At 41.0% G+C, this 14,880-nt stretch overlaps 1 protein-coding gene across 2 annotated transcripts in view; it reads right to left on the reverse strand.

The window, feature by feature from the left end:
- Positions 1-14,880, reverse strand: part of DRC7 (dynein regulatory complex subunit 7) — a 193,886-nt gene that overhangs the window by 36,224 nt on the left and 142,782 nt on the right. For both annotated transcript variants that reach the window (XM_086945007.1, XM_086945008.1), the window contains exons 12-13: positions 13,591-13,817; positions 896-1,111 (exon numbers count right to left, since the gene is read on the reverse strand). In XM_086945007.1, the coding sequence (XP_086801133.1) occupies positions 896-1,111; positions 13,591-13,817 (443 nt within the window). The remainder of the gene's footprint in view (positions 1-895; positions 1,112-13,590; positions 13,818-14,880) is intronic.

The raw sequence follows: 14,880 nt of genomic DNA on the forward strand, positions 1-14,880 counted from the left end.
CTCTGTTATTTATGTATGTATTTCTATATGGTTTAGGAACCATACAATGCTCTTACAGTATTATTTTATTCTACTATTTATACTGTACGCATTATATTTTACAAACTGTGTTACGATTGTAGCAGTTCATTTCTTATGCTTGAGAAAGAAGACTGTTCAATAAAACCTTTTATTGAAAACGCCCGTCTTTCTACTTTCTCTGCACCTCTAGTGAAACGAAGCATGCATGATTGACGGAGTGAAATATCTATCTATTGTTTCCACGACTCTGAAGATAAGTTTTATCTTGGGGAAACAAAGTTGTGATGTTTATGCGGTTGTCAGAGACTAATCCCTTCTTGTGAATTCAAGAAAGTTTCTAGTGACCTCTGAGCCAGCTGGCACACACAATTAAGTCTAGTATATTCAATAAAGACCTAGTCGACCTCAGCCCTACGTCTAATCTATAGAATATATTATTCCAATGCGCAGAGCCTATTGGAATATAGGAACTACACTACATATATAAATGTCTAAATATATAGTTCTGATGTTATAAGAGAATTTCCTTAGTTTTATATATTTGGTTGTTAATAATACTCCTGATGATGCGTTTCAAACTGACACAAAACAGATGCAGAACATATTGCTAATACCTGGAAATATTCTAGTAAAGCTTACAGAGTAGAATATTGATTATGGAAAGATTTGATTATTTGAAGTTATTGGGGAGAGAATGTAATAAAGTATATGTGAAGTAATTTAGAAGAGTATTATCTTTGTGGGTTAAAATAAATCAGATTCCATGCTGGAGAGTAATCGATATAGTAATCAATGCTAAAACTAATTTCAGACTCCCCATATCTTGCTGCCAGCAACATCACCTGAAAGGAGATTCAAAGATTAAGGTGGTCACCTGATAATAGATGCTGGTTTCAGGGCTCAAGTTTACATGGGTTCCTTTCTCGCCAAGATGATTCGGTTTCAAGAACTCCCACTTGGAGGCGGTAATATGGTAATCGTCTCGGTGGTAGGTCAGCTGGAAGCGGTCTTGCTGTATCAAGAAAATTCGCTCTGCCACATCCTCACTGGGTGGTTTCTCCTTATTCCTGTGGAAACGCTCAGTAATTTTCTATCAGGAGTATAGGAAAGAAATACAGGTACATTTATGAAAAACTTCCTACATGTATTCCTGAGATGTTTTCTTGTCTAGCAATAATGGTCATAAAGCACTCACATAAGCTGTCAAGAGTTACTTATAAAAGAGTGCACAGAGCACAGTATACACCAAAAATATAACTTGTTTGGTTGTAGCTGTGCAGCCTTCTCAAATCAGAGAGTTACCTAGTTTTATAGCTACTTAATAAGCTGGTACAACAGGAAAACCATTCAAAGTGTGCACTGTTTTCTGTCCCATGAACAGTGATGCAAATACAAATTGTCCCCTCCTTTGCAGGTTCAAGCCTCGAATATTTGCATATTTCTACCTTTCAGGTCCCACATATGTTTGCCTCTTCATAATGTCCTCCCACTGAATAACTGCAACAGGCATAGGCCCCATGGGACGTCGAGTCATATGATCCCTATGATCCCTGATCTCCAAGCTTCCCATTCCAAGTGCAGATACATCCACCTGTTCCTGCCAAAGATGATTTAAGAGTATCCTTAGATCCAACTCAATAGAGAGGTTGTAAGTGGGGAAACAACTGCTCCTACCGAGGGGTGACACATGATTCTAAACGTAGCTGAAGAAAACTTAGCAGAAGGCTTCAGCCAAATTGGCAGCATTGTACCAGCTCTTGAAGGTGAAGTAAAGGCCCATGTGGAGCGAGATGCATACAATCAGAGCAAAATCCAAACCACAATGCCATATGCTTCCCTGGTGTGGAGCGGTTGCCAGCACTAGTATCAGAAATGTCTGCACAAACCCCAAAACACAGCTCTATGGATACCCTTGCGCCACTAAAACAGCAGGATTCCACAAAAGAGCTATGTGTTGAGATGTACATATGAAACTCAACAAGAAATTCTACAAAGGACTGATCAAAAGGAAAACCCATTGATCAAAAACTTGCTGATATTTTTGCAAAGCCTTTTGACCACTACCCACGGTCCATCACTGTGCTGACTCTGTGAACAAACTCAGGACGTGTCGGAGATAAACAAGAAACAAAACTGAAACTAAATCATTGAAAGAGAATGTGGAGTCATGAGGCTCAAGCCTTGGTAGCCAAATCCCTCACTGTCAGATCGAGTCTGGCAACCGGAGAAGAACAGATCGAACTTTGCCAACTTTTACTGGGTCAGTGCATTGAAGAATGTTTGCGTTTACGGCAGGACACTCCACTCCTGAGGCTGAATTAACATGTAGGCCCAGCTTTATTATGCAAAGGTAACTGTCTTCACAGCAGATTTAATACAAAACAGAATCATACACTTAATGGTCTATGTTCAGTGGTACATATGTATCTTTCACTTGAAGTAAAAAAGGGTAACACTGTGTATAAACTTTAAGGGGCTCAATGTCTCTTGCTTTTATGAGCCCTTTGGTGTTTCAGGTTTTAGAATGTGTATTTGTGGTGCCTTCCCTTTTTAGGTTTCACCTGCACAGTGCTTGCACTGTGCTTGTGAAATCTTGTGTGCTTAAGGGGACTCTTATGAGTTCCCACGGCCAAATTACTGTGTTAGTTCCCGTTTGTGTGGAACTTTTTTTGTGTGCTAACTTTCCCTGGCAGCATGCATTTACGATACTTCTACAAAAGCTGTTCTCACTGTTTAAGCCCCATTCACTGTCAAGATAAGATCTCTTCCCACAGAAAAGGCAGACAACTTCTACCAGTATGCTGGAATGCTTGCTTTTTATAACTTAGTTGCGTAAAGCAATGTTTTAGCATTAGAACGTTTGTTGCATTTCCTATTCAGTGCTTAATTTAAATGGTGCAGCAGGAGCAGAGGCACCAGGGCAAAAGGTTGCCATAACGCCACTAAACACCATGTATTGATGTGTTTTACTATTAAACATGCAGTGACAAGTGCAGTTACCTTGCAGACAACAGGGTCATGATTTGAATGGTGCAGCAGTTGCAGTAGCACCGGGCCAAAAAGTTGTCAGACGTTATCTAAAGTCATTATGCTGTGATGTTTGACTACTAAACAAGCAGTCACAATTGTACTTACCTTGCAGTTAATAGCAACTGGATTTGAATGGTGCAGAAGGTGTAGTGGCACCCGTGCCAAAAGCTCTAGACACCCCACTGAACACAACATTTTGCTATATTTAACTACTAAATAAACAGTCCAAGTGCAGTTACCTTGCAGGCACTAGGATCATAATTTAAATGGTGCAGCAAGTGCAGAACACCGAGCCCGAAAGCTCTAGGAACCCCTAAGAAAACACCAAATATTGCAATATTTTACTACTAAACAGGCAGTCACAAGTGCAGTTACTTTACAGGCAATAGGGTCATGATTTCAATGGTGAAGCTGGTGCAGTGGCAGCAGGGTCAAACGTTTCACAGCTCCTCTAAACATCAAATAATGCTATATTTTACTACTAAACATGCAGTCACAAATGCAGTTATCTTTCAGGCACTAGCATTTTGCTATTACTTACGCGTACTATACCACTAGTAATAAAACAATATATTGCCATTTTGTACTTAAACAAGTCATAACAGTTTAACAGACTTTCTGTAACTTATATTTTACAACTAATCAGCAAGCTACAAACCTATCACAAAAAATAGCTTATTATTAATCACATAGTGTTGTGTAGTTCCTACCAATCCAGAAGACCTGCGCATTGTTCGGACAACATAAACTAAAGGCTTGGTGCCAAGACTGCTTCCAGACTCCCCTGCAAGATATATCGGCCTATAGACCAGCTAGCTCACAGTGCAACTGTAAGCTCCCCTAACCCACCAGGAAGTAAATGGTTTCTGGCAACTACTGAACATGACAACCCTAATTCCTCAGGAATCGTTGAAACAGTATAGAACATTTTGCTCAGTCATTCATGCTTACTTATTCTAAGAGAAATATACAAAGAATACACAGTGGGACATTTTCAATAATATTTATTGAACCAACGTTATTCTTTCATAAAATACGTGTGCTGCAATAATTAGTAGACAGAAGCAGATAAATGGGATTACAAGCACCAAAAGCGTGAATAGTAGATATGGTTCTACCATGGTGCTAAACATTTGTATACATTCAGGCATACAAACAGGGCAGTAATCTAGCGTACTCCTACTATGCGAACCCTACCCTAGGTGTATCTACAGTGTGTGTAGGTGTTGAGCCAAGAATCCACCCAAGGGACGATCTAACCCCATTACCAGATGGGATAGAGTGAAGGATCCTGCTTTGGTCATGAACTGGACAAACCTCACGAGATGTCAGGTTGCTGTGTGTTGATTTCTCAGCATGCAAGGACCCTCGGTGTCAGCAGAAGTACCTCCTCCGCTAATCAATCGGGATGCTAATATTTTATAATAGAAAGCAGCCTTGCGATATACGCTTAGATTAATGATGTTGTGAATATGTAGATAGTCTTGTCATCCTGTGGATGAAGATAGTGATGACATTTGTACATAGTAAGGGACGAGACCTTGTACATGGTGTTCAGGGCGTTGTGATAATGTTGTGCGTAGCTAGATGTAAACAAGTTTAGTTTCGGAGAAACTAATCCAACATTCTCTTGCGTGCAAAAGCATGCAAAAGGTACAGCTTTGAAATTTTATTTGTGAGGACAATGTACGAACTAAGCTGCTTCGCGACATGGGCCTAACGAGGAATATAACAATGGCAAAACCTAATGCATTTACCAATGCTTGTTTATAGGCAGCAACCTTGTGTCTTTGCATTGTTGCTTCTTTTCAGGTACTGTCTTTGCTTGACTCAATCTTCTGCTTCCCTTCTGCATTATCACGTATAACAGCGCACCATTGGCCCTCAAGTCAATTGTATGTCTCTCCCTTTGCACCACTGATCCCTCTTATTGTCTCCTCAAAGGGCACCAACGTAAAGGGGTAGATGGCTTTGAAAGGACATTTGGCCAGAACACATGCTACTTCACCTCTATTCTTCTTGACTTACTCTTCCTGTTCATTTGTATCACCCTAGGTATAATAACAAATTAATTTCACATGAATACTGTTTACCATCTCATTCCTTAGTTCTGAAATATGGTGACTCTCTTGGAATCACTTCCTCCACTTATGGGTGCATCTACAATTGCAATACTATGAAGTCTGGAGAGATTTTGGATTTGTGCTATCCCACTTCTGGGTTGGACTGTTTGGCCCACTACTTTAGAGTCTATAGTTTGATTCTTGAGGTTGTGACATTTCAACTTCTTGTAGGCCCCATAAATTCACTAGCGTGATCTCTATGACTTAATTATTGGGTTGAAACATTCTGCTTCAGTGGCCTCTTAGATCCACTACTTTGGTGTCTCTGGTTATCTTGTATTGTGCCATCTCTGCTGCTGAGTGGGTACCACCCACCCACCAATGTCGTATCTATGGTTTCATCTTTGGGATTTGCAATCTCTGCTTCAGGGTTGGATCCATAATCCAACTAATGTGGTTTTAAGGCTTGATTCTGGTGTTGTGACTTACCATTTTCTTGGCCCCTATGACCAAATAGTGCTGGATCTCAGGTTATCCTTGAGCTGTTTTAGCTCTGCTGTTGGGTGGACCCCTTAAAACCACTAGTGTGGAGTCACTGACAATTTGTTGGTTGTACCATCTCTGCTTTTGGGCGGCCACATACCCCAACTTCTATGGTGTAAATACTTGTGATGCTTGGGGTGCACCATATTTGCCTAGGGGCTGGTCGTATAGACCCATTAATGTGGTCTCTCTACTTATTTTTGGATTACCCATCTTTGTTGCTGAATATTTCCTATAATAAACCCACTACTGTGGTTTCAATGGATTTATTTTTGAGGAGCAATTTTTTGCTCCACTGGGCCATATACCCACTAGTGAAGATCCTATTATTCTGCTTGTGTCCTCTGTGCTGATGGGTGGAACTCACAAACCCACTACTGTGGTATTTATAGTTTGATCCTTGGTTTGTGCTATTTACACCTTCGTTTAAGCCCCAAAGACCTCCCAATGTGGTGTCCACTGTAATCCTTGAAGTGCACCTCTGTGGTTTCCTAATGGAGACAACCCTTTCCTATCAAAGATTCCATTCTCTCAGAAGACAGAAACTCGATGAAGTAATCAATTAAATAAATATGGTTGGTAAATGCAAATGTGACAGTATCCATTAAATTAAATGCAAAGTCACTATCCCTGGTAGAGGACAAAAGAATCTTGGCTAATCGCCGACATGCCTGGACAGTAATTAACTCCTATAAAAGACTAAAACCACAATTTTACCTAGAAGCTCATTTCCGGCTATCGCTAAAAAAGAAATTCATGGCATATAGACTTGGCGATCATTGCTCAATGGACCTAATCCCAACCTGGAAAGCAAAAAAGCAAGAAAAGACATGCCGCCTCTGTGGGTACCACACAGAAAGTCTGTATCATTTATTGTGCACTTGCGAGACCCTAAAAACCGAAAGAAGAACTATGCTGAAATCAGTTCTAAACGTCTTAGGAATTCGCACCTGTAGACAGGCGGTTACAAGTTGGTTGGGTGCATCTTCGAACATTCTAATATGCCGTGGAGTAAAATTTATGACTCTTGTAGAGACATTACTATCAAAAATTGAAACGGATCAAATTTTGAATCTAGAAAGCGATCGTGTTTTAGGAACTGTAAAGTTTTGATGATTTATGTAATTTTATCTTGTTTTTATAATTATGGTTATTTTACATGTATACTTTAAGGTTGTGAAAAACCAAATAAAGTCAAATTTGAATCGAATCGAATCGAATCGTATCCATTACATCCCATTACAGAACATTCCATGCGTTAGTGAACCCATAAGATTGCTGCAACAAGTTCGGAGTACTCCTCCAAGTTTTACACCAGCACCAAAATGAATTCCAAACAGACATTCTCAAGAAATCAACCATGCTTAACAAACAGGGTGCATATTTACTCGACTTTGTGGAAAGCACTGTATTACTTACAAGGGGCATAGAATGCAATATGTAAATACTGATACAAAAAAACAGTAATTGCATTGCAGGGTGGTGGACTTTTTCTGGCAACTTATGACTTGAAGCCAGGTCATGACCATAACAGTTACCAGCAAGATGGAATAAAAGGTAACTTTTACTCATCTTATATTTGTAACTAGTATGGTTCTAGCTTCTTCCTTTTTTCCTATACATGTCATCAGCCATCATTCAGAGTTGCCAAGCCAAGACTGCAGTTTCTTGTTTGTTATTCTTGACAATTAACAGAAATGTTGTTTTGGTTTGGTTGAACTTCAGGTAGGTGCTGGACATCAAGGACTGGATGAAGTGTAGGTAGTGTCTCAGGCCTTGGAAGTCTGAAGCAGGGGAGACACTCAATTAGATTGTTTATCATCGGCATATTGATACATCTTGATGCTGTTATCTTTGAGCAGAGCAACGAGCAGCTCCATGTGGAAGATGAACAGCATGGAATCATGAGAGACTCCACATGTGAAAAGGTTCTTCTGGGACCTGGAGGTGTCCAGGTGAACAACTTGGTGCCAGTTGAATAGGTAGGAGAAGATCCAGTGTAAAACATCGCCAGTGAATCCCATTTGAGACTCCATAGTGCGTATGATGGTTAACTGAGTAAAAGGCATTTCAGAGGTCCTGCAATATCAGGAGGCAGTGGTCTTAGTCATCTTCGTGTTTGGGTGGGCATCGATTATGCTGCCATATGATGGTAGTCAGGCAGGAGATGGTTAGCATTAATGTGATCTTGAAGCTGAACACAAAGTGCTTTTTTAATATTCTTTCCAGTAAATGGTAGGCGAGTGATGGGCTGGTGGTTTGTGTGGTCATCAGGGTGTAGTGTAGACTTACTAAGGAATGGGAGTATCTGGCATGTCGTGAGAGCTTCTATGAAGATGTATTGAGTGAAGGGGGGTATTGCTAATGGTGTCTAGGAGTGAGAGAGCTTCCCCGCAGAGGGCTTAGATGAAGTACAACTATAAGAAATCAACTTCATAAGAAGTGACTTTGAGAGAATTGATTATGTCGGCGAGACCTGTAAGAAATAGGGCTCTGAAGGATGACCAATGCAAGATTCTAAGGGACGTGGTGGGTAAAGATGAAGCAGATTTGGTGTTGTCAATGTGGTGTTGGATCTTTTCTACATGTTTTTTACTGAAGAAGAGCTAATGGCAGTGCACTTTTCTGTGGAGTGAGGGATCGGTGGGTCCAGCAGGGGGTTGATGCAGTGCTTGACTGTCTTGAAAAATGTTCTTTCTTAGTTTGTGGCTTCAATCATTCGGTTGGTTTAGTGATTTGCTTTGGTTGATCAGATGAGATGTCAGAGTGTTGTGAGGAGTGATTTCAGTATCATAAGGTCATCTGGAGTTCTGATTTTCTTTCCTGTCTGAGGATGGATCATTTATAGTCAGAAGGCCTTTAGAGTACTAGGGTGTAAAGGCTTTGGATTCCACTTCCATGTTTTATTTGGCCTATTGAAATTTACATACATAGCGTCTCAAAAAAGTGCAGCAGTCCTTTATAGGTTATTCAGGCATTATGTTGTCTATTGAGAAGTCTGGTGGATCTGGAGGTTTGCTCCTCTTTTGGGTTAACCTTGGTTTGTTTGTAGGACGCTGAGGACGGAGATACTGATGGTGAAGTAGGTACATTTGAGTGCTATGGGTGGTTGAGTGCTTAACTACAGCCGGTGGTTGCTGGTGGTGGCACCAGAAACATTTTTGGGGCAACAGTGCTTCTTTTACCTCATCGTTTATTTACCAACCTCAAGAGAGGGAAATTAAACAGATCAGACAGAGGAGGGGAAAGACGGCAAACCCATCATGAGGAGTAAGCAGGAACTGCAAGAATGAGATAAAGGTAGAGGGAGTGTCTTATAGTGGATTAAAGAGGTATGAGGTGGGTGTCAAACTACCAGTAAAGGCTAGTAGTTTGACACCCACCTCATACCTTTTTAATACAAAGGTATTCTGTGTGCCAACATTTAAATGCCCAGACCGCAGGCTTCTCAGCAGAGTTTCAAGCACCAGCACTCTTTCTTTCACACACTAAGCACTGAGGTGGTCTGCATTGGAGTGTGTTGTTTGTGCGACATGCGTGACCATGCTGGGCATGTCAGTGAGGTTGAGGAGAGGGTCTTTTGTATTTTTTTAACTTGTGTTTATGGTATGGGGATGTTGGATGGGCGACTTGGCAAGGAGGTCTGAAAGTCATCAATAAATGTTCTGCCTGGGAGGTCAGTAAATGAGATGGAAGGTAAAAGTCTGAGTTGCAGAGAGTGGAAAATGGCATGTCAGTAGATCCATGGAGTTGAATGTTACTTGCTTGCCTGGGGTGCAGGACCTGGAAGACGTATGGATGAAAGTGAGGCCTTCTCCCTTCTATGTGCAAGGTCCATACTATGGATGCTTTAGCCTACAGGAAGAAGATGATCTAGGATGTCCGAGAATGAGGGGCGAACCATTTTTCTGTGATAAAGAGGGCATCATGCTAGTGAGAGATGCAAGGTCTGTGATGTCTGAGTCATAGAGCACTGCAAAGTGAGTGGTAATCAGTATGAGCTTGAGTGTGTATTCTCTCATTTGAAGATGTGTAGTCATTTGTGTTATGCATACAAAGTCAGGTCTATGTGTTTTGCGAATATTATGTGAGTGTTTGGGTCATCTAAGTCTAGGTGTTATTGCGGGGTGCTGGACAATGCACGCTGTGCGAACATGGATGATGGGTAATGAAGTCCTCTTACCTGAGTTATTTTTTATCAGATAGCATTGGTGGGAAACCGTCCAAACCGTTGTTTCTCCGTTACCTAGCTCCTGGCATTGGTCACCCCAGAGAATGGTCGCTAGTTCTTAGAAGCCCACTTTATACTTTTAAACCATGTGAAGGGTTGCCATTTTTATCATGCAACTTTTCTATTGCTAGCTTCATTGGGCCTAGGATGAAAGGTATCACAGGCCTTCATAGATCTCTGTGCTAAAACCTTTCAAATATGTATTGCATGATCCAAACTTTGTGCCTCCACTAGTCAAAGCATTTAGAAATATGGTAAAGTCATCAAGCAGTAAGGTTCTGATTGTAGACTTTGTCAGACAAGCCAGTGAGTATGGTCTCCATGCTGTTTCTGGAGTTGTGTTTCTGCTCACCCCATAATGCCTGGTATAGTGACCTATGGTGCCTGATCACGTGGAGGACATGTATTCAGCATGCAATCTCTGTCAGTAGCATACATACACGTTTTCCTTTTACTGTTGCAAAAAGGGTAGGAGGAAAATACTTCAAAGATGTATGTATTGAAGGGACTGAAAGGAAACAGATACAAGAGAGACTACTCTTTTGGTTTGAGGAGTAGCCGAAGCACCACTGAACACTAATATCTTTGATGCTTTCTTCCTCAGTGTCGATGGTTTTGACAATACATGCCTTCTTTGTGACTCCATTTTGACAGTGATTGCTTCGAAGTCCAATGATTTGATATTAAATACCCTAATGGCAATCTTAACAACGAATGCTCAGTAGGCCTGGACCTCTTCATTGTGAATAATGTCTGGTCTTTTTTACCTCTTAGCTGCATAGCTTCCCATCTTTCAATATCCCTTTGAACAGTTTCTGAAAATGTGGGCATTCTGTGACATACAGACTATCAGGAAACCTTAACATGCAGAGCAGATACTGAGCCTTCTGAAACCTCCTTTTTTACATAAGGTTAGTCCTTCACAAAATGAGAAGGCACTGTTGATCTATTAATATGAAACATGAAAAACAACGTTATCTCAGGAAAAAGGGCTGAACAAAGTGACCTTTCCCAACAGTGAGTAAAAATCAGGGGCCTTTCTTACAAGAAAGTGACGCAGCGCGGTGCCGCAAGCTATCTGGCTGCACCGTGCTGCGCTACTTTCAAAGCACAGGGATGCGTCATATTTACAACAATATGAGGGATCCCTGTTTCCTTCCCTGCGCTGATGCACATTTGCCTGCCATGCGCCAAAGCAGGCACCCTCGCACCATGTTGCAAGGGTGCCTGCGTTACGTGGATGATTGTTTTTGTACAGGAAAAGACACCTTCCTGCACATAAACAACCACAAGAGGCGTTTTCCTCTTTCTATGTGTGCTGCATTCTGCAGCACACATAGAAAGAGGAGGCAACAAGGATAAATAAAAGTATTTATCCTCGTTGTGCCTCCTTACGCCTCCCCTGGGGAGGCATAGGGTTCTGACGCATTCCAAGGTTTCCGAAACGTTATAAATCTGGAAAGGCAGCACAATCCATTGGTGTTGCGTGGTAACTCCCACAGCAATATCCATGGCACTCCCTGGTCATGAAAATTGCTGGCTGCGCGAAAATGGTCCGTATTTACAAGGCCAGAAAAGCCATGCAGGGTGGCTTTACCTGGCCTTGTAAATATGGAACATCACACTGTGCCCCCAGTGCGTCAAAAAAAGTTTTGCACCGGGGACGCAAGGGGCTTGTAAATATGCCCCCATGAACGTTAAGTTAAGCTACGTTTAATGTAGAAGAAAATGGCGACTCAGAAAACAAAAAACAAAGTCCTATTTGATAGACAATTTGCCTGGTTTGCTTAAAGAGTTAGTGCAGTTATACATAATGTCAAGAAGTGCTCACTGTCTGTTCACTTTCCTTCGTTTTCTTTCACAAATATCCATTTTTAGAGGTTTATGGGCTGTTAGCTCTTTATTGTTGAAACCACAGCTCCGTAAAGGAAACTCAAACTCCTGCTTTCGAATGACTCCATCCACTCAGACTTCTGTCACAAAGATCTCAAGAAGTTTCCATTCATTTAATATCCTGCACTATGCTACTTATGTAAATTCTGGACTTGTTTGAGACACTAGCTTCTTTCTCTGCATCAATTTGCCTGTAGAATTCTTTGAATGCTTTAACCCCTTCGAGGCTGATGACGAGCTGGGCTCGTCATGGTGTAGCCTCCTCGCACACTGATGACGAGCCCAGCTCGTCATGTAAAGTGCGTTTTTTAAAAAGTCAGCATACCAGCAGAATAAGAGCAGCACGCATGTGGTTAAAGATCACTCTGTCAGAATTTGCCCACTTTAGTTCCCTAATCTGGCTTGACAGTCCCCATCTTCTGCCCTGGCATTTTCAGCTTCACCTCTTCTTCGTGTAAGTACGCTTTGCATTGCGAGTCTCTTGAGCTGAACATATGTATGTCTATGGCACAACAACATAGGAGTTTTTCAGAACCATAGCTTTGCTAAACATATTTATATCCTCAGTCTTGGAGCTATAACATCTGTGATAGGACTTTCAGATCTTTCAGAGCTATAACATCTGTGATAGGACTTTCAGATCTTTCAGAGCTATAACATCTGTGATAGAACGTTCAGAGATATAACATCTGTGATAGGACTTTCAGATCTTTCAGAGCTATAACATCTGTGATAGAACGTTCAGAGCTATAACATATGTGATAGGACTTTCAGAACTTTCAGAGCTATAACATCTGTGATGGGACTTTCAGATCTTTCAGAACTATAACATCTGTGATGGGACTTTCAGATATTTCAGAGCTATAACATCCGTGATAGGACTTTCAGAACTTTCAGAGCTATAACATCTGTGATGGGACTTTCAGAACTTTCAGAGCTATAACATCCGTGATGGGACTTTCAGATCTTTCAGAGCTATAACATCCGTGATAGGACTTTCAGAACTTTCAGAGCTATAACATCTGTGATAGGACTTTCAGAACTTTCAGAGCTATAACATCTGTGATAGGACTTTCAGAACTTTCAGAGCTGTAACATCTGTGATAGGACTTTCAGAACTTTCAGAGGTATAACATCCGTGATAGGACTTTCAGAGCTATAACATCCGTGATAGGACTTTCAGAACTTTCAGAGCTGTAACATCTGTGATAGGACTGTCAGAACTTTCAGAGCTATAACATCTGTGATAGGACTTTCAGAACTTTCAGAGCTATAACACTGCTGAACACGTACCCACAGCCATATCTAAAGAAAGCAGATGATAAATTAATAGCTTTCTTCCTTTGACTCACTAATGATTTCTCTAGCAATAGGACTCTCATTGAGCAAGTTTAAACTTCCAGGACGTATTTCATGCTGAAGATTCCTAGGTTACAGCAGTGGCTCCAGGGATCCTGAAGACGTGCACAGCTCAGCCATTGATAGCATCTTCTTTCCCACTCTAAGCGGATCTGCCACTAGAGACATCTGGGCCGGATCTCAACACAGGACTCTTGGACAGATCCCTTACATGTCTCCTAAATCAAGCCTCCTGCAATAGGTTGCTCAGGTGTATGATTTGGCCTAAATGTTGTATACTAAAAACATACAAATTGTATTCAAGGAAATAATTCTTATGCACACAACAGTAACGTTTTAATCCTACTCTTTAAATTCGAATTGGCAGGCAGCAGACATGGATCAGAAAAGCAGTCTGATAGAATGAATGCCCTCAATGATGAGCTGTCGACAGACATTCTAATAATGTACCTGAATTGGACGCGGGTTGACTTCTATGGGCATGCCTGCAATGGCTACTCTCTTGGGTCGCTTGCTGAAGACGATGTGGCGATAGTATAAAAAGTCTGATCGTCCTTCAAAATGCTCTGTCATCTCCATGGGCTTCTCCTCGCGTTTCTGCAGCCCGTCCACTCGCGGCTCATTATAGAACACCATGGTGCGTTCTGTCTCAGGCACCATGCTCTTATAAACATGAGCTTCAAAGAAAGACAGACAGAGACATAGAGAGATCATTAAAGGCATGACAAAGCTCCAAGTAATATATCATCACCACCACATTAACCTGCCGTGCTGTATGGACAGGGGTCTAAGATTACGTTTATTCCTGAAAATGATCATAGTGTAGATTTGTCGTAGTGCCAAGAAGGTCTATGAATCTCTTGATCTTCTTCATGTCTCCAACCCAGAGGTGTGAAGCCTTCTGGGGGAGTACACCTCCTGACTACCTAAACAATGCTTCAGGCCCTTGTGACCCCTTTAACACCCATGCCCTGGGTACCACTGGTACCATACAAAGGGACTTATCAGGGGGTTATAGTCCTCTGCCAATTGGGGTTACTAAATCACATATAACAGTTTTCGGGGAAGAAAATTGTCATTGGGGGCTTGTTAGCAGACTTCAGTGCACTGTCAGAGCCGTAAGCCAGCATGTAGTAGGCCAACTGGTGTTAATAAAGTGGGGAAGCATCTGTAAAAAGGCCTGTTTTCTTACACCAGCCTTATGCAACACATTCTCCATCTAACTACTGTTTCATTAGATACAGGGGAATGTTGCTACCCAAACACCATACCAGACGTAAATTCATTTCTCTCTCCCAAAATACTTTGTTCTTCATAGGAAATATGTCAAAGTCTTCTTAATATCGAATGTATGAAAAAACAGCTTTACATGGGATGTGAGCTTAGCATAAATCTCAGATAAATTAACTTTGGTTTATAGGAAAATATGATATACCTTTTGAAAATAATCAAAGATAAGTATTAGAAAACATTCTATCCATTAAACGCATATATATATATATATATATATATATATATATATATATATATATATATATATATATATATATATATATAAATATATATATATATATTACCTACTGGCAGTCGCCAGTAGGTATATATAGTTAGGATTTTTTTAAATAGGGATTTCTGCTAATTCTATGTTGAATAACTTTGGCGTTGATGGACGTAATTGGTTGAAATTTTCAGGAAAATGGCACATTTTGTTTCTGAGCGTCCCCTGAAAGTTTGGGGTGG

The sequence above is a fragment of the Lissotriton vulgaris genome, chromosome 12 (assembly GCF_964263255.1).
Source record: "Lissotriton vulgaris chromosome 12, aLisVul1.2, whole genome shotgun sequence".
Classification (NCBI taxonomy): Eukaryota; Metazoa; Chordata; class Amphibia; order Caudata; family Salamandridae; genus Lissotriton; species Lissotriton vulgaris.